At 52.5% G+C, this 23,920-nt stretch overlaps 1 protein-coding gene across 1 annotated transcript; it reads left to right on the top strand.

Annotated features, from left to right (window-relative positions):
- Positions 1 to 7,387: 7,387 nt before the first annotated feature.
- On the top strand, positions 7,388 to 13,249 carry GDF2 (growth differentiation factor 2). The gene is made up of 2 exons (XM_014841528.3): positions 7,388 to 7,970; positions 10,553 to 13,249. Exons 1-2 carry the CDS (start codon positions 7,631 to 7,633, stop codon positions 11,494 to 11,496), a joined length of 1,284 nt encoding a protein of 427 aa, XP_014697014.3. The 5' UTR covers positions 7,388 to 7,630; the 3' UTR covers positions 11,497 to 13,249.
- Positions 13,250 to 23,920: the final 10,671 nt, after the last annotated feature.

A 23,920-nucleotide genomic window follows, 5' to 3' on the forward strand; every position in this document is an offset into this window, starting at 1 on the left:
GATCCCCTTGTGTCCAGCCATGGGCAGGGGTCCCGTGCTTGTGCCGGGATGGATGGCACCCGGTGATGATGACTTAGGAGTCGGGTGGAAGAAACCAGAGTCATTAGCCACCCCTCACGTTACGGAGCACCATGCAGTTTAGATAAAGCAGCTTGTTCAGCCTCACAGCAACCTTGCAACTTCCTACTCAATTGGTGACTCAGAAAAACAGGCTTGAGATGCTAAGTAATTATGTCCACCAATGTCTTACCAAGACCACAGCAATGTTAGCCTTGACACCCAGTGCTGCCTGAATCAAAGTCTATGTGGCTAGTGCTGGCCCCCAGCTTCCCGGCCAGTGACCTCCACCCCCAGCCCATTGGGGTCGTGCCAGTGGTGCTGAGGGGCCTCACAGTAAAGCAAGCTTGAACAAGACATGTATGTATGGAACAACTTTTTTTCCTCTTACATCTGAAATATCAACATCACGTTATCAGAAGTCTGGGGTAGGGGTGGGAGAGTATGAGGAAGGGGCTCCAGGGAAAGAGGTATCGAGATGGTTCGACCAGAATGGAAGAGCTGGCCTCGGCTGGCGGCATAAAGACGGTGTGGGTACCAGCCTGTGCAAAACGCGTTCGACAGCAGCACACGCCAAGGAGGGCTGGCGGGGGTTTCGATGGGAAGACGGAGAGGGCAGAGCCAGCCTACCGGCTCTGGCTAGAAGTCATGCACCAAAACACTGAAGTTAGAGTTCAAGGCTGTTTCCTTTTACCAAAAGCTAGACACATAAAATCCTTCACTGCTAAACTGATGCTTCTGAGATTTCCATTCCCTTCCCGTCTCCTGCTCCCTTAGATAAAGATGCTCGTGCAAGCTTTGGTCTGCTTTTCCTTCTCACTGAGGCCTTGTCCCAATCCTAAACTCCTCCAGTCTCTCCCAGCAGTCCTGTTGGTATGAGTAGGAGGTAGGTGAGCAGAGGAAAGGACCTGTGTGTTTATTCAATTATGTAGCATCTCCTGTGTGCCAGATACCGTACTAAGCAGTACACACATACTGTGCATCTTGCCAGGCTCATACGAATCTCTTTTATCAAAACCAGTGTGCGCACTTGAACGTGCATCCGAATCACCTGGAGGCCTTCACCAGTTGCTGGGCCTTGCCCCTGGAGTTTCTGACTCAGGCCAAGACTTCGCATTCCCCACCAGTTCCCGGGTGCTGCTGCTGCTGCTGGTCCAGGGACCACACTTTAAGAAGCACTAGTCTAATAAATGTGCTGACCAGCCGGGCGCAGTCCTGAGTCAGGGAGTTCACATGGGCTGAACGCTTACTATGAACCAAATGGAAGCAGGATGCCAGGAGGCCAGGCCCGGAGCTGGGAAGTGACCCACCCCTGCTCTGCCCGGCTCGTGCCCTCTCCTGACAGCCTCAAGGCGGGTCCAGTTTTCATTCCTCTGAGCAATGTGTGGGTGAGTGTGGAGCTTGAGAAGCTCACAGAGAGACGTGTGTCTCTAGGGGGTGTTCCTGACCCCCTAGAGGCAGCCATACCACAGAAGTTCAGGCAGATCCCGTCCCACCTCCGTAAATGAAGGCTGAAGTCAATGGCTGCTGGAAGGATGAGCTTCTGTGATCCTTGAAATAAATGGATGAGTCAGATCTGCTTCTCTTGTTCATTAAATAGTACTTCTCCCTGAACAATGGCATGTGATAACTCCGTTTCTGTAATTCACAAGTCCTGGGAGAGGATGCTACAGAGGCTTTCGTTAAAAATCACGGCATAGTACTGCCAAACTGTCTGGGCATTGAGTATAGACAGGGGGACAAGGGTGAGCCGGCAGCCATGGGGGGCGGAGCAGGCTGACCAACACACCGGGCAGAGCACCCCAGGGTGTTCAAGGACATATGCGGAGATGAGCACAGAGGCCTGCCCATGCGGGACCTCAGATCCACTGTGAACGCAGGGCCAGCTCATGGGGAATGTCGAATCGCGGGAAGGATGCACACAGTCAAGCCAACAGAAAACAACAGTGCCAGGGCCCTTTGTTGTGGCTCTAAGGCGAATCCAATAGGGTACCATTGCTCAGAACACAGAGGCTGCATGGCAGAGGGGAGCCCCAAGGAGGCACTGAAAGGCGAGCAGATGGGCCCAGGGAGGGGCATGAGACATCCGCAACCAAGAACCCAACAAAAGCAGGGCGCTGCAGAAAGGAAGGGCAGAGCTGCCCCAGGGGGGTGAAGACAGGGATAGAAAGATCGACATCATACTGACAAGAACAACAACGAACATTGTTGGGCCCTTACCATGCGCCAGGCTCTGTGCTAAAGCCGTTCAGTGCTCCTGAGGAGCACCTGGGCATCCATGGATCCCCCTGGCCCTCTCCCTGGACACACAGCGTGGTACCAAATATGATTCCTGAGCACGGCCCTGGACGAGCGCAGGTGAGAGGCAGCTAGTACCATAGCTTCTAAAAGGCTGAAGCCCAGACACTGTGGTCTGGCTCACCAAAACATGGGGAAAATATAGTCCAGCTCAGCTAGCAAAGCAAATTAACATTTTTTTGTTCATCAAATTACTGAAGACTAAAAAGAACTACTGGTGAGGGGGTGGTAAGACAGATGGCTCTGCTCATGGAGTAAACCCTAAAAGAGCAGTTCTGGAAAGCAACAAGAGCTTTGAAAATATGTACATATACTTTGACTTAGATATGCCACTTCTCAGGACCCATCTTAAGAAAGAAATATAAGATATAGACTATAGTAATGTGCCTTGCAACGTTATCTTAATAAGTAGTCTAACTGTCCTACAATTGGAGAATGTTGAATACGTTAGGATATGTCCATACGGTTGGATATTGTTCAGTCGTTAAAAATGAAGTATAGGGGGCCGGCCCCATGGCCGAGTGGTTAAGTTTGCCGTGCTCTGCTTTGGTGGCCTAGGGTTTTGCCGGTTTGGATCCTGGGCGCAGACATGGCACTGCTCATCAGGCCATGCTGAGGCGGCATCCCACATGCCACAACTAGAAGGACCCACAACTGAAATATATTACTATGCACTGGGGGGATTTGGGGGAGAAGAAGGAAAATGTTAAAAATGAAGTCTGTGAAAAATTTTTTATGGCACAGGAAGATACTTACAAAACCCTTAGGGGCATCTCCTTCTGGTGACCAGATCTAGACTCCTCTGGGAAATCATCCCAATCTGACTCTCATTCCTTGCTGCCAAGGACATCAGCCCCACCTAAGCCAATCAAGGCATTGCCTTTCCCGGCCACAGCGATTGGCTGGTGCATGGGCAGATGACCCAATCAGGACCAAGGAGAGACCTTGAGTGCAACCAGGACTTCCTGGAAAAAAGGCTTTTGCTCCTCTCTCACTGGATGTGGACAGGATGCAGACCTCCTATGGCCATCTGGCCAAGACACAGAGATGGAGCGCAAAGAGCACACAGCGGAGGGCAGCTCTGAGTGTGGAGGAAACATCACTACAACTCTGCCTGTGCTCTGGACCAGCCTGTGCTAAAGCCAAACCTTGGCTGAACTTTTCAGCTCTCATTAGCCAGAATCCACTTTGCTTAAGTGTGTTTGGATTCTGCCTTTCTGCAACTTGCGGCAAAAGGAACTCTAAAAGATATGCTTTTGAATTTTTTAAAATTATGGTAAAATATACATAGCAAAATTTCCCTTTTTTGTGTGTGAGGAAAATTGGCCCTGAGCTAATGTTTGTTGCCAATCTTCCTCTTTTTGGTTTTTGCATGTGAGATGCCACCACAGCATGGCTTGATGAGCGTTGTGTAGGTCCACACCAGGGATCAGAACCAGCCCATCCTGGGCCACCAAAGCAGAGCACGTGAACTTAACCACTATGCCACCAGGCCAGCCCCAAAATTTACCATTTTTTAAGTGTTCCATTCAGTGGCATTCAGTACATTTACATTGTAGAATTCCATCTCTAGAACCACATTCCATCTCTAGAACTCTTTTCATCTTGCAAAACTGGAGCTCTGTACCCGCTAAACACTAACTCCCCATCCCTTCCCAGCCCCTGGACCACCATTCTACTCTGTCTCTGGGCATTTGACTATTCTAGGGACCTCATAGCAGTGGAATCATACAATATTTGTCCTTTTGTGACTGGCTTATTGCATTTCGCATAATGTCTTTAAGGGTCATCCATGTTGTGGCACATGTCATAATTTCCTTCCTTTTTAAGGCTGAATAATATTCCACTGTCTGTATGTGCCACATTTGGTTCATCCAGTCATCCCTTAATGGACCCTGGGGTTGTTTCTACCCTTTGGCTATTGTGAATAATGCTGCTGTGAACATGGGTGTACAGATATGTCTTTGAGACCCTGATTTCAATTCTTTTGGGTATATATGCAGAAGTGGAATTGCTGGGTGATACGGCACACTATTGGGAGAGGAGAGGAAGGATGAGAGGATCTTTTGTGGCTCAGTTAAGGCAGCCCTTCCCAAGACCCCAGCAATGGAAAGCTGGTGGCAGGAGAGGGAGGGAGTCCTTTTGCATGAGGACCCCACACCTTCTGGGAAAGACAGAACAAGATCCAAACCCTGTTCCCTATGACCAAGACATGAGGGGATCTGTCTACATGGACCAAGGCCCATTTGTACAGCAAGCTAAGAAGGTCTCTGAAATCACACAACCTTGAGGAAGTGGGGAGTCTGGGCTGGTGATCCAGGCTCCGCGTAAGAACCTAGAGATTTGTGAGAGAGGGCAGAATGGGATCAGAGCGTGACCACAGCTGGCCTCTTCTCTCGACCCAGGCACCTGCCACAGAGATGTGCCTTCTGGAGAACGGGTAAGCCTGGCAGTATGCCTAAGAAAGCTGTTATCTTGGTGCCCAAAGGCAGACCTTACGGAGACCTGGGCAGAAACCTGGACCAGCAGGGGCATTCCGGCAGCTGTAGGTGTGTGTGGCCCATCCCAGCAGCAAAGCTGCATGTCACTGAGTAGCAACAGTAGGTGGGCCCTGCTATGACCCCTTTCTTCCTCCCCTCTTCCAGAATTACAAACCGGACATGATACCACCCCACCTCTGTCTCCTTTGGACTAAATAAACCTGCGGGGTACTCAGACAACTCAGGAAGAGATGCCTGAGAGGGAAAACTAGACTTCCCAATAAAATGGGTCAGGAGGCCTCATGCAACTGCTTAAAACAGGAAAGGACATGGGACATACAGATACTCTGCGTTTCTTGGGCACGTAATTCCAGAAATACACAGGTACGTTGCTGTGCACAGCTCTGGGGCACCATCCACATTACGGTCTGGGTGACTAGCGCCTCCAGGCGGTGTTCACATGCAGCCCCCACGCCCCGATGTGGTGACCCCCCTATGTAAATAGGTCCACAGTCCCTTTCTGAGATACCCAAACCCAAAACTATCAGAAAAGCTGAAGTTCCTGTTAACTCCTTTCACAGCCAAGCTTTACCTGAATGGATATTTGTGTTTCTACTTGTTTCTCTGCAGAAATAATGTGTTTGGCTATGGGGTGTTGTCCCCAGCTCCACTGAGTATATTACACCAAAGTTCCAAACTCTGCAGCTTTCTGAATCTCAAAACCCACAAGGATTTTAATTTGAGAATTGTGGAGCTATGTACAGAATCTCAAAATGTTCACTGTCAGCATCGCTGGATGGTGAGGTTGTAGGTTATTTTTATTTCCTTCTCTATGATGATTTGCATTTCTCAAATTATCTGCGCTATATACTACTGTTATAATCAGAAAAAGAAATCTGTCATGTTTTTAAGAAAACATCAGGTAGCAGCCTCTTGAGCTTCCCTGAGCACATTCAGGACCCCCCAACACGTCTCTTGGCTCCACCTCTTGACTATGACAGCCTCCTGGGCTGCCTACAGGGATGCACACAGGGGAGGAGGCCGCCTTGCTCTCCAGCCCCTCCCAGCCTGCCCCACTACGCAGTTGCACAGTTGCAGCTCCATTTCCGGGGCTCTGCGCCTGCACATGTTTCCCTGTCCCTGGGAGTTCTTGCACTGAGCTGGCTCAATGCCCCGCATGCTTCCTGCGCCCTCTCCAAAAAGCCCTTCTGAAGTTGTGCCGTTCCCACCCATCCTCTCCTGGCAGCGTCCCCAAAGGCCGGGGACAGTAAGTTCTGTCTGGGCCCGGCCACTCTTCGGGCCTCCTGGTTTCATCCTGCCCCCACTAGGGCTGAGGACAAAACTGGGCACACTTTGGGATCTGTGACCTCAGCCTGCCATGGCCCCTCCTGCAGCTTTCTGAACCTGCTCAGCTCCCTACCCACCCCCACCCCAACCCCGCCCAGGAGCCTCGCCAGCGTGGAAACCTTTCCTGTTCAAATCCTCCTCTGAGTAGACCCTCAGAATATTTTTAACTACGCTCATTCTTTGTCTTGGTCAAACTCACACATGATGAAAATGGACAGGGTCTAAGTGTGGACATGATGCTCTTGAAATAACACAGACCCCTTGCAGTGGCCTCACGGGCCGCTTCTGGACTGCTCACTGCTTGTCAGCTTCCTCAGGCCAGAGGACACCCCCTGGGCATGCACTGGCCTCAGAGCTTCCCTCCCCTCTGTCCTCTATCCTAGCTGACCAGCGTGGCCCAGTCAGCCGCCCAGCTGACTTGAGCAAGAACCAGCCCCCCAGGACCAGGACAGAGCTCCTCTGGGGTCCTGGGGCCAGCAGCTCTCAGTGTGTGTGTGTAATTCCTAGAGAGCAGGCTGGGGTGGCACAAGGCTTAGCCAGACCCAGGACAGAGAAGTGACAGCCCTAATGCAGCCACTGGACTGACCAGGGCTTGCAGTTACCGCCATGATGTTTAGCACACAATCATAATTGTCTTAAATCCTTATAACTCCCTTGTGAACTGGAGGCTCAAAGACGGGAAGCAATTTGCTCTGGTCACGCTTAGGAGGGACAAGTGAGGCGGCTGGGGTTTGAACCCTCAACTCATCTGACTCTGAAGTCTTCATCGCCTCGCTAAATTATAGGTGCCACATTCACCCACGATCTCTAATGCTCGGGAACTCGCTGGACAGATGAGAAACCGAGGCAGGAGTACATGAGGCACACACAGGGTCCACCTCCACAGAGGGCAAGCCTCTCACTGCCGCTGTGAGGGTCCCCACCCCCTCTCCCACCCTGCTGCAGAGGTGCCTGCGTCTTCTGGGAGTTTTGTGTCGTCGTGTCTATATTTGGAGGACTCTGTGGTCTTGTTTGTTTCCTGGATTCTTCATTTCGCCGCCCCGGAGATGGAGCATTTGTCACCCTGTCTCGAGATTCTTCTGACCAGAGCTGGCAAGGAAATGAGAGTGGATCCTAATTAGGGGGCGATAACCCCACAGCGAAATTCGGGTTCTTTGGAGCAGGCCGTGTCCTTCCCACAAGCCCTGTGTGTTTGTCAGATGTTTACAGAGCCTTCATTAACTGAGAGTCCCCTAGATAAGAGGTCGGCGCGTGGCATCAGGACCAGATAAGCCCAAGTGGAGGACGCTCCAGGGCTGCACTGGAGAGCCTGTGAGCCTGCCGGCCGGGGGCTCCGTGCAGAGTCGGGGGCAGGACGATGCAGGCCCGCGCCTCCCCGGCTCCTCCCCGCGCCCGCTAACACGCCCGGCACCCGCAGTCCCCTGTCCAGGGTGAGAGCGGGTCCCAAGATGTGCCGCGGGGCGTTACGGGTGGCCTTGCTCGCCCTGCTGGCCTGCTCCGCTCAGGGGAAGCCGCTGGAGAGCCGGGGGCGAGCAGCAGGAGGGGGAGATGCCCACCGCCCACGAGGGGGGCCTGGAGGTGAGCAGGAGGCGGGCACCTTCGACCTGAGGATGTTCCTGGAGAACATGAAGGTGGATTTCCTGCGCAGCCTCAACCTGAGCGGGGTCCCCTCCCAGGACAAAACGCGAGCTGAGCCACCCCAGTACATGATCGACCTGTACAACAGATACACCACCGACAAGTCGTCCACCCCCACGTCCAACATCGTGCGCAGCTTCAGCGTGGAAGGTAGAGTCGGCACCCCGGGTGGGGGGATGCTCAGTGGTCCACAACTGGGCTGCTCAATATGGTGGCCACTGGACACATGAGGCTCTTTAAGTTTCCATGAAATATACTTAATAACTTGGCTCTTCCGTTTCACTAGCTTGGATTCCAGTGCTCAACAGTCATGTGTGGCTAATGGCTACCCTCTAGGGCAGTGCAGATTATAGAACATTTCCATCATCCCAGAGGGTTCTACTGGACAGCTTTATTCTAGAAGATTCTCTTTCCCTGGGCCCGGTGCCACATTTAACCCAGTAGTTGTGTGGGAATGCCAGCTTGGTTTCTTCCATCCCTTCCCTTCCCCCCCTCCCCCCCTCCACTGTTCCCTTCCTGCCTAGAAACAGCCAACTTATTTAGCCGCCAACCATCTGGGATATTTCTAAACTTTGAAAGAATGTCTATTTCTCACTCATTGAAAGGTGTCTAAAATTCAGATAAATTCCTCTGAGAGAGAGAAACATTGGCGGACAGCTTAGTGATTTTCTAAACATAAAATAATTTCCCTGACTTACGAGGACCAGGAGGTAACAAACGTCGGCTTAGGTCTTAGGTCCACTGAGTCACACGACGCGGGGGAAAGGATGGCGGGCAGGGAAGCCCAATGCATGGGGCACTTGCCAGGGTCGCATATTGGTTAAGCGGCTGGATTCCGACCCAGGCTTACCCGTCTGCACAGTCCGGTCTTCTCTTGCTGCTGCGGTCTCCCTCGAAACAGCCGGAGCACAGGGCTTCTCCCCTCCTGAGCTGGAGCCCTGCCAACTCCTAGCGGGCCCTACTCAGTGTCACGGCAGGCCACACCTGCCCTGCCCGCAGAGGATATGCCCAGACTAAAAGATGCGATGGTCATGATGCCCAAAAGAAGAAGAAAAATCTGGATTTTATGGGAACTTGCCTGATTCTTAAAACATAGGCTTAATGTTTTAAAAAATGCAGTCTGCAGGTCACCTAGATACTATCAGCAGCTCATCATGCCCACAGGACCTGTCTGTAATCCCTGCGTTAGGTGCAGGCTGGACCTAATCACCAAATCCCATAGTCTGGGAGTCCAGCGTCTGGAGCCATCTCGGTGCACCCCCACCTCCCCCCGCCCCAGCATTGTCAGTGTCCTGGAAACAAGTGCTCCACCTGTGGCCAGCACCCCTATGGGGGTCAATTATGCTTTCCTTCCAGGTGGTCCCGGTGCAGCTCAGGGAGGCAGGGCACTTGTTTTCTAGATGTCCGATGTGGTCCCACCGCCATTTTCAAGGCATGCCACCTTAAGAGCACGGTGGGTCATTAATGCAGTGCTCACAGACCCCACTCACCTTTCACATATGCCGTGGCAGCTCAGCTCGTTCTGCAGGAGTTAGAATGGCCCGTCCACACTGGGTGGGGGGGCCACAGAGAGCTGTGTGAAAGGCCACGTGCTCTTGAGGGGGCGGCATGCACAGATGGGGAGGAGGGCCTGGCGAGGACCCAGAAATGTAGACTGAGCATCAGCTGTGAGCCAGGGACCGTGTGGGGTGCATTTCATGCGTCATCCTGTGGAAGCCTCACATGGACCCTGGGAGGAAGGTGGGATGAGCCCCATTCTACAGATGAGGAAACTGAGGCAAAGAGGGACTCAGGTCTTCTAAAGGTAACAAGGTTAGGAAGGGGCCGAGTCAGCATCGACACTTCAGTCTGTTACACGCTGCCGGGTTTCACAACAGCACACAGTCTCCTCTCGTGTTGGCGCAGAGTAGGTGCTCAAAAAATGCAGCTTCTCTTCTCTCTTTGTGATCGAGCCCTGTGTGACAGAGACGTGCTAATGGCCGTGTGTCAGCCAGGAGAAGTGGGCAAGTGAGACAATCATGTGGCTAAAAGGCAAGCTTTGTTTTTACCTAACATGACAAAGCAGTTGAGGCTAAAGCATTTTTTCCCTCAAACATTAAAAAAAGTCATCCACTTTCACTTTGCTCGCAAGTTACAAATCTGAATGATTTCTACACTCTCTAGATGCTGAGATTTTTAATTGTCCTCGTGTTGGAATTTCACCATCCCCCCCCCAAGATCTCTCCTTTAAAATCACACCCTCAGGATCTGCACTCTGAGGCTGACAGTGTGCTTTGCTGTTTTGTTTATTTGATCCTTTTTTTTTTTTAATTAAGTGAGGATCTTTACAGGATGTGTGCACTTTGGCAGCTAAACACCCTAAACCCCAGCCTCCACGTCTGTCAAAGTGGAATAATAATTAGATCTTCCCAGGGTCAGTGTGGAGAGGCAAGTGAAATCTAGTATGCACAGCTCCTGGTGCCATTCTGGGCATACAGTAGCTGCTCAATAAACAGTTGGACCTGTCAATTCCAAGGCAAGGCATCTCTACCTCTGTTTGTCTTTGGAAGATGCTAAATGTACCTTTTAAAATACTCTTCTATGCTAAGGGCTTAAGTGTAACCAAAAAAGATTTGATAGGGACAGGCAATGTCATCCAGGATGCCCTTTCATCCAAGCCATGAGCCTCAGCTTTGGTGTCGTGAAAACAGATCTTCCCAGCAGATGCCCATCACCGTGTATTTGCATTTCAGATGCCGTCTCTGTAATGGCCACAGAAGACCTCTCCTTCCAGAAGCACATCTTGTTCTTTAACATCTCCATCCCCAGGCATGAGCAGATCACGAGGGCCGAGCTGCGGCTGCATATCTCCTGTCAAAGTCACGTGGACTCCTCTCACGAGCTGAAAGGCAACATGGTCATTTACGATGTTCTGGATGGAGCAGACGCCTGGGACGCCTCCATGGGGACCAAGACCTTCCTGGTGTCCCAGGACATTCGGGACGAGGGCTGGGAGACCTTTGAAGTCTCCAGCGCGGTGAAGCGGTGGGTCAGGGCAGACTCCACCAAAAGCAAAAATAAACTGGAAGTGACCGTGGAGAGCCACAGGAAGGGCTGTGACAGGCTGGATATCAGTGTCCCCCCGGGCTCCAAAAACCTGCCCTTCTTCGTCGTCTTCTCCAATGACCGCAGCAACGGGACCAAGGAGACCAGGCTGGAGCTCAGGGAGATGATCGGCCATGAGCAGGAGAGTGTGCTCAGGAAGTTGTCCAAGGACGGTCTGGCAGAGGCGGATGAGAACAAGGACGAGGAGGATGTGGAAGGCTCCATGGCTGTGGGGTCATCTTTAGCCAGACGGAAGAGGAGCGCTGGGGCCGGCAACCACTGTCAGAAGACCTCCCTTCGGGTGAACTTCGAGGACATCGGCTGGGACAGCTGGATCATTGCACCCAAGGAGTACGATGCCTATGAATGCAAAGGCGGCTGCTTCTTCCCCCTGGCTGATGACGTGACGCCAACGAAACATGCCATTGTGCAGACCCTGGTGCATCTCAAGTTCCCCATGAAGGTGGGCAAGGCCTGCTGCGTGCCCACCAAACTGAGCCCCATCTCCATCCTCTACAAGGATGACATGGGGGTCCCCACCCTCAAGTACCACTACGAAGGGATGAGCGTGGCAGAGTGTGGGTGCAGGTAGTGCCGGCCCACGGGTGGGGGAAGCAGGGTGGAGGGAGGGTCCTAATGACAGGTCCTATGTCCCCCTGGGCACAACAGGGACTAGTCCCTCTGCATGCCAGCCCGGAAAGGAAAGGGAGCCACCACGTCCTCAAGGTCAAGTCCTGCTCTGCCTCTCATGGCCCATCTCAAACTCACCCCAAGGGGTTTAACTGCAGGGGAAAGTGATGGCAAGGGGCGGCGGCCTTTGGGGAGAAGAGGAGAGCCTAGAGGGTTGTTGGGGTAGAAGGGGAGATGATGCAAAGGGGACAAGAGAAAAACTAACCCAGAGTCAGCAGAAAACTGAGCAGACATGAGCCAGAGGAGTATAGACAGATAGGTGGTGACTCACAGATTGATGGAAATTAAAAGCGACGAGAAGGACAAGGCTGATTCCAATGACCTCAGGGAGTGCGGGGGAAAGGAGGGGGACAGTGCTCTACACCCATCAGTTCACTGATCCCCACAACCCAGTGAGATGGCGCTGTGACCCCTAATTTACACATGCAGAAACCAAAACTTGGGCAGGTCGGTGCACGGGTCAATGACAAGATTCCAACCCAGAGGTCTCCATCGGTCTGCCCATCACCAAAGCCCAGGACCTTCCCAAGGGCCCCATCGCAGCTCAGCAGGTCAGCTTGCAGCTGAAGAACAATTAGATGCTGCGAGGTGAGGACTGTGGGGCAAGCTGGAATGAGACCCGGCCGGCACCCACCAGTGTGGCCGGGCTGCCTGTCACACCCAGGGCACCTTCTGACTGCTGGGTACCTGTGCTGATTCAGTGGCCAGATGTTTTTTAAGATCACCCCTGGATCACTGAAAAACTACCCCCCAAACCAACGGCAGGATGGAGAGAGCAGAGGATGGAAGCCTGCAGGCTGCAGTGCACATGGTCGCCGACAGTGCTTTGACCCGTTGGCACAGTGCTCGTGTGGCCACTGGGTCACGCGGGGCCCCTCACCGCCCGTGGACTCAGACTGTGAGGTGGTTGGGAGGGGCGGCACACTTTACCCTGAGGGGTGGGCAGCCTGCAGCCCGTGTCTCTGCAGTTACTCTGCATAGCCAACTCTCCAGCACAACCCGCCGTGGGCGTCCCTCCCACCAGGCCTGCCTGGGAGAAAGGGCCTGGATTCGAATTTGTTGGAATAAATGTGCTCTTGCTTTGGCATTGGCAACATCCCTGTTTTTACTCCTTGGTGACATGTACTCAAGTGACGACATCCAGGCATACTGGGCGAGGGCTCCTGGCCACTGAAGAACCCGGGTCCTTGTTGGGCATGGCCGGCTCTGCCTGCTTTGCTGGCTTTCTTGAGTATTGTGCATCGCAGCCCCTGTCCTGGGCTTGGGCTGCAGGACTGGACTCAACCCCCACTGACCCCAAAGGAGGACAGAGTTTCCGTTTCCTCTGCATTTCATCCTCTCTCTAGACTCTCGGGGCCGCACGTGGAATGGGAATGGAGTGAAGTGAGGAAGAGTCTAGAAGTGGTGAAGATTCCACTCCACGGCCTTCTCACGCTGGCCAGAGCAGAGCCTTTAGGAGGCCTCGAGACGCCTGGGCCCTTCCCACTGGTTGAAGCTCCCAGTATATTAAATAAAATGGTTTGTGTCGAATGTTTACATGGAATCAATGAATAGCTTTAACACAAAAATATGGTAAAACATCATTGTTTAATTACTGGAGTTATAGAGAATATAAGTCCTGGTACAATGATGTTCTTCAATCATAAAGATGGGTGACGAGCATCTTTCAGTTCTGAGGCTGTATTTTTGTGCCTGCATCAAAGTTTCTCTTGGAAATAGTCAAATATCTAATATATGGCCTTTCTTGAGTGTGAGACCTGGGCCTGATGTCCCCCAGCCCCACACCCCGCCCACCCCTCCTTACAGGCCCTTCTTTCCCTTGGGGGTGGAGACGAGGGGCACAGAGACGGAGCTGCCACAGGACGGGTGGACACGTGTGGGCAGTGTCTCTGCACATCGGGGGGAGTAGACGTGTCCATATAATGGCGCTTGTGTGGGTGTGCATGGTGGGCATGAGTGTGGGTGAATGTAGGTGCTTGCAAGTGGACAATGACAGGTAGCCCCATGCCTTCCTTGACCTCCCCACATGTCAGGAGAGGGACGCCCGGGCTCCCACTAAGAGACACATCATTTCCGCCCCACACCCTGGGGCCTGCCCAGCTCCCCAGCATCTGCTCCCGCCACACTCTTCCTCTGATGCCCAGCTCCAGCCAAACGCCCTCAAGGCCACTCCCTGTTCTCAGCCCTGGGGTGACTGCCCTAGCCGCCCCACTCCCAGCTCCACAGCCCGAGTCCACCTTCTGGGGCCCAGCTGTAGTGTCACCCTGTCTGTCCCCTCTCCCGATGCTCCAGTTCTGAACTCCCTGGCCCTGAGGAGCACTAGAATGCCTCTGTCTCACGGGTGTCCTGGGCATGGCATGGGGGCCTGCTGACCTCTTGTCTTGAACTGCCTGTGGCACCGAGTCCTCTGGGGACAAGGCCTGCGAGCCTCTGGCCTCTGTCACTCAGAGGGCTGACATGGCCTGTGGCTCAGGACAAACGTATTTGGATGGATGTGCTGGGACAGAACATGCAAGAAGTGCCCCCAGAAATGCTCTGTCTTCCATTTCACCAGGCCTGCTTTCCACCAGATTCCCCAAAACTTGCTCACGCCCAGCTGGAGAAGGAAACGCACGAGCTCCGTCCGTCCTCTGGACTCTCTGTGATGCAGCCAGTTAGCCCTCCGCCAAAGGACCACCACTCTCAATGCTGCATTTGTCATGTTTGCTGAGGCATTCTCATTTTTGTCATAGCAGAGTGGTGATATTATCGCTATCGCAAGTATGAAGAAGTAGAAGCCCAGCGAAGTGACGAGTTGGCAGGGTTGACGGGCTGTCCCCTGCCCCTCATGTGACCTGCCCTGTGGATCAGGAGCCAGGGCAGAGAGAGGCTCAGGGATGCTGAGCAGAAAGCCACAGGCAGACGCAGAGAGACAGTGAGCAGTGGAGCGACCGCGGGGAGCTGCAGAGAGGAAGGCCATGAGAGCCCTGAGCACCAGACCAGGCTTGGAACTTGTGCTCGGTGACTCAGACAACAACCTCAGATGAACAGACATTTTTATCCCCCCTTTTACAAACAGGGAGGCGATGTAGGCCCTTGGAGGCCTCATGCTTTGCTCAGAGCCACAGCCAGGATCTGCCGGAGCCGGGATGTAACCCCCAGTTGTGACGCCAAGCCCACATTCTCTCTGCTGCACTGGCCTCTGTCCTGAAGGCTTCCTCAAGGTCAAGGTCAAGGTCATGGTCACACTAGCAGAAAGAATCAAAGCTGCAGCGTGAGCTGGATGAACGGGACGGAGCCTGTGCTGTCCCTGCAGGGGCTGCCCTCCCCTGGGCTCTGCCCACCCTGCTCACTGCCTCTCTTGTCCTGCTCGTGTAGGGTCCTCTGGTCAGCTGGGTATCACAGGGTGCCATTCCCTGGAGAAGGAGGAGAATGACAGCCTTCTCGCCTTTGATTGATGCTCTGTCAACACGGTCACTAAACACTGTGGCTTGAACATCTTCCAGAATTCTACCAAAATTGGGAGAAAGGGATCGCTGGGTCAATTTTTGCTCGTGGCCTTTTCTTTCCCAAGCCCAACTTAATTCCCGTGTGAGCTGGGCTAGTCCAGGTGGGAGTGGGCGGTCACACTCTCTGAACTCAGAAACTCTTTTTCTCTCATGTACTAAGGTCTTGGTTCCATACCCAGCTCATCTGATCAGCTCCCTCTGTCCTGGACATCAGTTTCTCCCCAGAATCTTCTGGAGACTTCTGCTATTACCACCCACGGGGCCTCTGCATCTGGGCCCCTGAGATGGGCCTGCACAGCCCCAGATAGTTCCTATTCCATCACTTCATGGGGTCCTCATAGCAGCCCTCAGGGGGTGATGAAGCGTGGTGGACATACTGGTACAGGGCATGTAGTGGGAGCCCGGGCAAGCCCACCTCTGAGGGGGCTCCCTCTGCTCACACAGCTCCTGCTCCCCTGCCTTTAGCTTGGATGGGGCCCAGAGATGTGAGGAGAGGCCAGCAAGCCTGTGCTGGCCTCTCACCCACAGGGCACCTGTGCCCCCAGGCTCTAGAACGACACAGGTGTGGCGGTCTGGCCTGTACGGTGGCACATGGCCCATTTGGTTTCATATTCTGCTTTTGCCATCTTAAAATTCATAATAATTTTTGAACAATAGCCCCACATTTTCATTCTGCACTTGGCCCCGCAAATGATGTAGCTGATTCTGAAGGCGTGTGTGTGGACTTGGTTTCCCAAGACCCAGGACGCTCTGCAGGCTGCCTCCGGCCTCGACATTGCCTACATCCTGGTGTGGCAGGCAGTCTGAGCTTTGCTGCTGAGAGCTTGCCCCCAGGGTCCCAGCAATTGGATAAACCCCACCCACTCCCCAGTGGTGCACGCTGAGGAGGTCCAGAGGCTTCTCAGATTTGTGACCAAAGACAGCGACCCTATTCAGCTCTCAAAGGCCAGCCTGTTCCATCCGCACAGCAGCAACCTGGGGGGATCCAGGTTCCTGGGAGTGTCAGGAGCATCCAGGAGTGAAGAGATCCTGCTTTACCCAGACTCACCTAGTGAGGAGACCTGAGACTGTGCACAAGGCAGGCAGCACTGCACACAGGGGGTTAAGTGGCTTACGCTTATTCAGGTGACTGCATAAAACTTTCTGAACTTCTTTCCTTCCCAAATTAGAGCATCCACTACAGGCAGAAATCTCCCACCACTGGCCCCAGCTTCCCTGAGCACTGCTCACTCAGACAACCGCCGCTCCCCGAGGGAGCCCGTTTCATTAGCGGACGACTCCGCTCGTCAGAAGGATGTTCCTGAGCCTGGGCCAAAGTCTGTGCTCAGCCTCATTCGTGATCATGGAAATGATAATGAGGTTCCATCCTATACTCATTAGATTTGCATAAATGAAAGCATGTGACACTAGAATGCGTGGGCGCTGGCAAAGGGGGAAATGAGCACTGTCATTGGCAGCTGGCAGGACTGCCAGTGGGGTTGGTCACCCTGGAAGACAATTCAGCAGCATCAGTCAGAGCTGAGAGATCCAGAAACTCCATTTCTTTATAGTCATTCTACAGATGCACTTATAAGCAGAGAGGCATGCCCAGAGACAGCATTGCAACATGGTTTGTAATCATGAAAAACTGCGATGGCCTTGTAGTGGCCAGGTCACCCGTCAAGACCATCAGCTGACGGCTCACAGTTTACCTTTCCTAGGAAGTGTCCTCGGCTTCCTACAGGGATGGACTCAGGTTACATGCCCTCCTCAGAGACAGCCTCCATCCAATACCTGGTTGTGTGGGTGATGAAGGCCCCCACTGCAGCTCCATCACCCCCGACATCTCCCTCTGTCCAGTCCGGGTGCAGCTCCTGGAGCACTGCCTGTGTGCTTCTGCAGCCAGTCCTGTCTCAGTCTGTTGCCCTGGGAAGCTGACCTGCACCCATCAGTTGGCAAACAGCTGATTGGAGGGTGGCACATGCATATGGTGGAATGACGCAGAGCAAATAAAAAGCCTGCTAGTCGGTGTGCACCAGTGTGTATCAGTATCAAAGAGGCAACGCTGAGTGAGGAAAGCAGGCTACCGTGTGAAATGTACAGCATGATGTCAGTTACAGAACTAAAAACCCACAAAAATCTGCGTGCATTCTAAGCACATGCTTCCATATAAGGAAGGAGTTTATAAAAGGGCTAGACGGACACAGTAAATCGCAGGAAGGTGGGGAATGTCAAAAATGCATTTCCCTTTATCTAGAAAGGTCTTTTTATCCTACTTCTGTGATTCTTTTTTTAAATACATACACAGGAACAAGAACAGAAATGGATAAACTGGTGTTGAGAGTGTTGGTTTTGGGCAATTGAAATATGGGTAATTGTTTTGTTCCGGGTTATTTGGGAAATTTTTAGGATATTTTTACTTAAAAAAAATTAAAAAGACGAGAAAAAATATCCCATAGTCTTGGCCTCTGAATGGACAGAGGACTCAGCTGTCAGCCTCTGAATTGGGGTGTCCTTGGGTGTGGCCCTACTTGATGGACTGGCACAGACTTCATTTCTCCTCTTTTTTTAAGGCTTCTAAATCCTGGGACATCCAGCTTTCCCATAATGAATACTCCACATGGGCTTGGCCAAGCTCTGAAGACCAGGCTTTGAAAAGGCCTTCATTTCCCTAATAGCCACATCAGTTAGGAACGCTTTCAGCTGCAGACTTTAGAAAACAAGACACTTGCTAGGAGATTTACTTTTCTCACAAAACATGGGTCTGAAGGTGAGCTGTTGCCTAGCATTGGCCAACAGCTAGATGACGTGAGAGTCAGCATCTCAGCAATGCTCTGGCCTTTAGCGCACGCTTTGCTACTCATGGCCACAAGATGGCCACCTGGGCGTCAAGCATCACATATTTATTTCCCGCAGCAGGAAGGGGAAGCAGCAACCCACAGAGGTTGCTGGTCCAGAGGTCCCTAGCAGGCTTCTGCTTATATCTCATTCACTAGACTGGGCTCCAGGCCCACAGTTCTTTCAATCCTCACGCTGCCCCTCCTCTCTTCTCCTGGAAGGGAGTGTCCATTGGGCCCTCCACAGAGTCTTCATTGCACTTAGCAGTGGCCTCCGTAATCATCCTTGCGGAGATTTCTTCATATGTTTGCCTTCCCACTTGTGAGCTTGGTTTGTCTCTGGGTCCCAGCACAGAGCCTAGGGCCTGGGCCCAGCACGTGGCTAGATGAATGTCTGTCCCCTCCTCCCTCCTCCTTGTCTGGCACTATGCTGGCACCCACCTGTTAGCTCTTACCCACCTGTTTGCACTTCTGAGACTAATTAGGCAGAAAGGTAGGGAAGAGAGGTTTTCAAAGCCGGCTTGAACTCAGGTCTTCTGGTGTTCACAACTCCTCTGCACACGACGTTCCTCAGCGGGGGGCGGGGGGTGACATCCTTAGTGCCAGGGCATTTGGAAGCATCGGCTCTATGGATAACGAAGGCAGCAGCTGCCCAGGCTGAACTGGACTTTGCGCCCCTGACTCTCAGCAGCACACAGAGAAGGGAAGGTGAGACCCAGCTCAGAAAAGCATAAAACTGCAAACAGTTTTCTAATCCCTGATGACATCCAAGGCGTGACCTCCCCATGGGTGTTGCACAGCATCCCTGGGTCCACGGAGCTGGATGGTGAGAGTGTGAGCTCTGTGACCTTCTTAGGACCCCCATATCATGCTCACATTCTGGTGGCCACGTGGGGCCCCACCCCAGTGCCTTTGGGGTCATCGAAGTCAGCGCCTGGACTGTCCTTCCTCTGCCTGGACAAGGCTCCTGCTGGGCAGTGCTTGGCCGACCTCTTCCTCTGGCTCAGTGACTGTCATCCTGGTTTCCCAGGGACAGTCCTGGTTTACGCCTGCTGTCCCTGTATAATTAATATTGGGGCCCCCGTTTAGACGACATGTTATATGGTGTCCTTGGCCAGGGACAGCTCAGGGGCCAATTATAGAGGTCAGTTGGGATCAGCAGGGGGTGGGAAGAGCATGGGGTAGCCTGGCTGGGGCTCAGATCCTGACCAGGTCACCTACTGGCTCATGGTTATGTCAAGGGACACAGGCTCACTGAGTCTTGATGTCCTTGCTTACCACCTGAAAAATGACACAAAAATGCCTCCAGGGTACATAGGGAAAGTTCACTGGGGCCCTTGCTTCTCCTTCTGAGCGATGCTTGGGAAAATGTTAGAGCCTCTTATTGCCTCCTCTTACACTCCACTACTCTGGAACCTTCTTTTCTTTCCTCGGATCTTTTTCATCTCCCCCTCTTCATTTTCTCTCCCCAACTTCTCCGAGCATCCTCAGCCTCCCTGCCTGTACCTGGGTTGGAAATGAAAGTCACATCCACCAGCAAGTACCCTCCTCACGTGCACACACCAGAGGTGCTCCGTGTACTGGCACCCAAATCGGAAACCGAGCCACATCCTTGGGGACCTCAGAGACAACTCTCCACAGCCCTGATGCTCCTGGGAGAAATGGGAGATCCTGACGCCAGTTCATTACTGGGGTTCAGACATATACAGACACGTCTCACAGGCCTGGGAGAAACAGGAGAAAGAAGGGCAAGAAGAGCATTTATGTCTTAGGGGAAAATCAGCGTAGTGAGGACGGCATTTGGGGAGCAGGCCCTGCTCAGCAGCAGTGTGTCACTGACCCTAGACACAGGGTGAGGCCACCCCAGACAAGACACGCTGGGGATGAGAGGACCATGAATCAACCAGGCCGGAGAGCACCACTGAGAGGGAAACCCGGTGGAATTACAACACAGGGGGCACCAGCTCTCGACCTTCTGGACGAGGATTGGGCACCAGAAAAGGAAGACATTTCCTCAGAGGCCGGACAGAGAGACAGAGAGGAGCAGGAGAGGGCAGGAGGCAGCCCCCTGGACAGCAGATCTTCAAGGGACAGCAGAGGTTGAGGGCAGCTGAGCCCAGTGGCCTGAGCAGAGCCTCAATAGCAGCGTGGAAGCCCAAGGTGGAAGCAGCAGCAATGAGGCCAGTGGGCTCTGCTGGGCCTGTGGGTGCAGGTGGGCTGGTGGCACGGGCGCCAGCTCATTCAGGGTTGGAGACGACAAGCACTTTGAGAATGTCTCCAGGAGCCCATGTCTGATAGAGGATAGAAGAACTCAGCCCGTCCGCCAGGGGCGAGGTGGAAGCATAAGTGGGATGCTTCAGACACAACCAGATCCCTCCACATTTAAGGAAGACCCTAAAACACCAAGAAAGGCTGGCTTGACCAACAAACAGAAACTCCAGCAGAACCCAGAGGACTCCTTTTGTCACACCACTGTGAATCAGGGAAAAGGCAGCATTGTCTTCCGAAAGAGACAGCTGGCTGTCATATGCGGGAGGGACAAGGCTGTTTTTCCACTTGTCAGTCTCTGGTTCCTTCGTGGAAACGCTCTCAGCTGGCACAGAGGCAGAGGCAGAGTGGGACTCGGCATCAAGCAGATGTCCCAGAAATGTTCTTAGGAGGAGAAGCGGATGACATTGAGCCATCAAAATTGGAAGTTAAAGTTTGGAATCCAAATAGTCCGATGGACAGAGTGACCAGCTTCTAGCACTTGCCTTTGGAGCATGTGCTGGAGCCCTTGGCTGCGGCTGCTCATGGGGAGCATGCGAGTGTAGGGAGGTCTGCACGGGACACCGTGACCGAGCAGCCAGCGAGTGTCTCCGTGCCACTGGGAGAAGCTGTTATGCACAGAGACAGAACAGCAGGATGACCCACTTCTGCAGGCGTTTGCTAAAGGAGGCGTCGGAAAACCATGGCAAGACTCGAACAACATATTAGGGCAGCAAAACACTCTAAGATACTATGATAATGGGTACACGCCATTAGACATTGCGCCAAACCCAGAGAAGATGCAAAACCTAATGAAGACTGTGAACTCTGGTGGGTTCTGATGTGTCAACGTAGGTTCATCAGTTGTAAAAACTGTACGCCTCTGGTGGGGGATGTTGGTCATGGGGGAGGCTGTGCATGAGTGAGGACAGGGGTTTATGGAAAATCTCTGGATTTTGCACGCAATTTTGCTATAAACCTAAAACTGCCCTAAAAAATAAAGTGTATTAAAAATGTTAAAAATGAAATAAGAAGAAAGACTTTCCCTGGGAAACGGTGGACTAGCGTCCTGGAATGGTATTCCATGTGGAAACCTACAGACAGACACGCGCCACACAAACAGCAAAAAGCCGAGAAAAAAACTGAAACAAGTGTATGTCCCAAATTACCAGCCAAATTTCAAACACATGTCCAGCAGCCACAGCGCATCTGGCCCTGTGGGCGGGGCACTGAGGCCACCCACCAACCCAGAATCCCAGATGGGAATGGCCCGTGAGAACTGCCACCCTACACGGCCTGTCTAGGGGCATTCCTGGGGCCCTCCTAATACGTGGGGTGGATTTTGGACAGCATGTTGGCCACACTGGAAAAAATATATTGGCCTGAAAATGCCAACACAGACAGCAGACCCGTCTCCCAGACCTCTCAAGGGGGTCCCCGTGTCGGAAGTTTCTTTTCCTGACCGACCACCCAGGAAACGCACACCCATAACACGGATAGTCACAGTTGCCATGAAGACCCAAACACTCTTTCTTCAGACGGTGATTTTGCTCATCGAATCTGCAAAAACGCCCTCCAGCTACAGGCAGCAACCACCATTGTTCCTATTAATTACGCTGCCATTAAGGCAGAATGTGAGCTGCTTTTAAACTCTTAACTGTCTGTCCTGCCTCTGACCACTTTTGTCTTTCCCTCTCTCTCTTCTTGTTTGCAGCAAATCTGGTAAGAGAGATTTCAATTAAAAAAAAAATAAGACATGGGATTTGGGATTTAGAGTTGGTGGGTGGCGTCCAAGAAGACAGCAGAAGCCAGGACTGAGGGAGGATGCAAAGGCAGAGGGACACCTGGAGAGACAGAGGAGCCATCAGATGCAGGACTTCAGCGAGACACCTTGCCCGGGAGCCAGGGCACCAGGGCAGAAGGGCTGTTGACGTCGCCTGACGGCATCTCAGGCCTGGCGCAGCCCTGGCTGAATGTGGGCCACAAAAACGCTCGTCCACAACCTAACCCTCAGAATCCGTGAGTGTGACCTTCTATGGCACAAAGAGTGAGTGTCACCTTAATGGCAAAAGACGTGATGAAGGATCTTGAGAGGAGGAGCACGTCCTGTATCATCCACGTGGCCCTAAATGCCATCACGTGTATCCTTATGAGACAGACACACAGAGAGAAGAGAGAAAGAAGAGGAGGAGGAGATGTGAGCACAGAGGCAGAGAGTGGAGTGCAGGGGCCACACGTCAAGCCATGCCTGCAGCCACCACGAGCTGGAACTGGTTAAGAAGGATTGTCTCCCAGGGCCCCGGAGGGAATGTGTCCCTGTCACACCTCTATGTCAGACTTCTGGCCTCCAGAACTGAGGAAGAATAAATCTCAGTTGTCTTAAGCCACTAAGTTTGTGGTAATTTGTTACAGGAGCTGCAAAGAGCTACACAGCGCACTGCCCTGCCCTGGTGGCCTTGTGGGCTGGACTTGCACAGACCAGCTTCCTGCTTGCTCCCAGGCTACGGGATTCATCGGAGGGCAGAGTGAACTCCTGAGCAGGGAATGTAGGTGCAAAGGCACGTGTGATCTCAAGCACACACAAATGTGAGCACACAAACGTACACACATATCTGTGTGCACACGCGTGCACACACACACATAGGCACACAGAGTTCAGCAGAGATTGGCCGTCCTTATTGAGTCAGCTCAGCTCATGCTCCCGGCTGAACCCCTGAACTGCTGAGGCCTGGAGATAGAGGACAATACACTATGTTTCAGGAGCTGAGGATAAAAGACGACAAAGCAAGCTCTCGCAGGATCACCGAGAGGAGAGGCTGTCCTGACCCAAATAGAGGATGCCCTGGCAGAGAAGACGGGGCGGTGGACTCAGGCCCATCCGGACATCTGGAGAAAGTGGGCTGAGAGAGCTACGTCTCACTTAACATTTTATGAGAAGCAAGGCACTATTGTGGCTAAAAGTTGAGGGGCAATGGCATGAGGAGTTTATGTTCTAGAGAAACTCAAGTCATTGACAGCATGTGTGTGTTTGTGGTCAGTGAGACTGTAATTTTTTATGGAACCTGTTTGATGCACTGAGAATTCAAGTGATCTGGAAGCCTGAACTATCCTCAGAATAAACAAAAATGCCTCGTACGCGAGTGCGGAGTGCGTGGCTTTTTGGAGCTAGTCTTCAGTTCAAGTTTTGACTCTGCTGCTTACTGTGCCCTTGGAGAAGACCTTTGACCTCTCCAGGTTGTTGACCTCTCCAGGCTGGTTTCTTCACCTATAAAATGGGAATAATGCCACCTGTGATGGTTAATGCTATGTCCACATAGTGAGACTCTGGTGCCAAGCTGTTTGGTCAGACACTAGCCTAAACGTTGCTGTGACAATATTTGTGAATGTGATTAATATTTACCACCCATTGACTTTGAGTAAAGCGGGTTACCCTCTGTAGTGTGGGTGGACCTCAGCCAATCGGTTGAAGGCCTTAAGAAGAAAGACTGAGGTTTCTCGAGGAAAAAGAAATTCTGCCTCAAGGTAGCCTTAGTCTCCAGCCTGCTGGGGCCCACCCTACAGATGGCAGACTTGCCAGCCCCCACAATCGCATGACCCAATTCTTAACAATAAATCATCTCTATCTGTATATGGTTTCCTGGAGAAGTCCTGACGAATCCTTATTGACCTCACTAGATTGTAAAGATTAAATGAGAAAGCGCCAGAACAACTGGATTTCCACAGGCAAAAGAATAAATTTGTACCCTTACCTCACATCATATATAAAAGTTAACTC

Source organism: Equus asinus, chromosome 2 (assembly GCF_041296235.1).
Source record: "Equus asinus isolate D_3611 breed Donkey chromosome 2, EquAss-T2T_v2, whole genome shotgun sequence".
Taxonomy (NCBI): domain Eukaryota; kingdom Metazoa; phylum Chordata; class Mammalia; order Perissodactyla; family Equidae; genus Equus; species Equus asinus.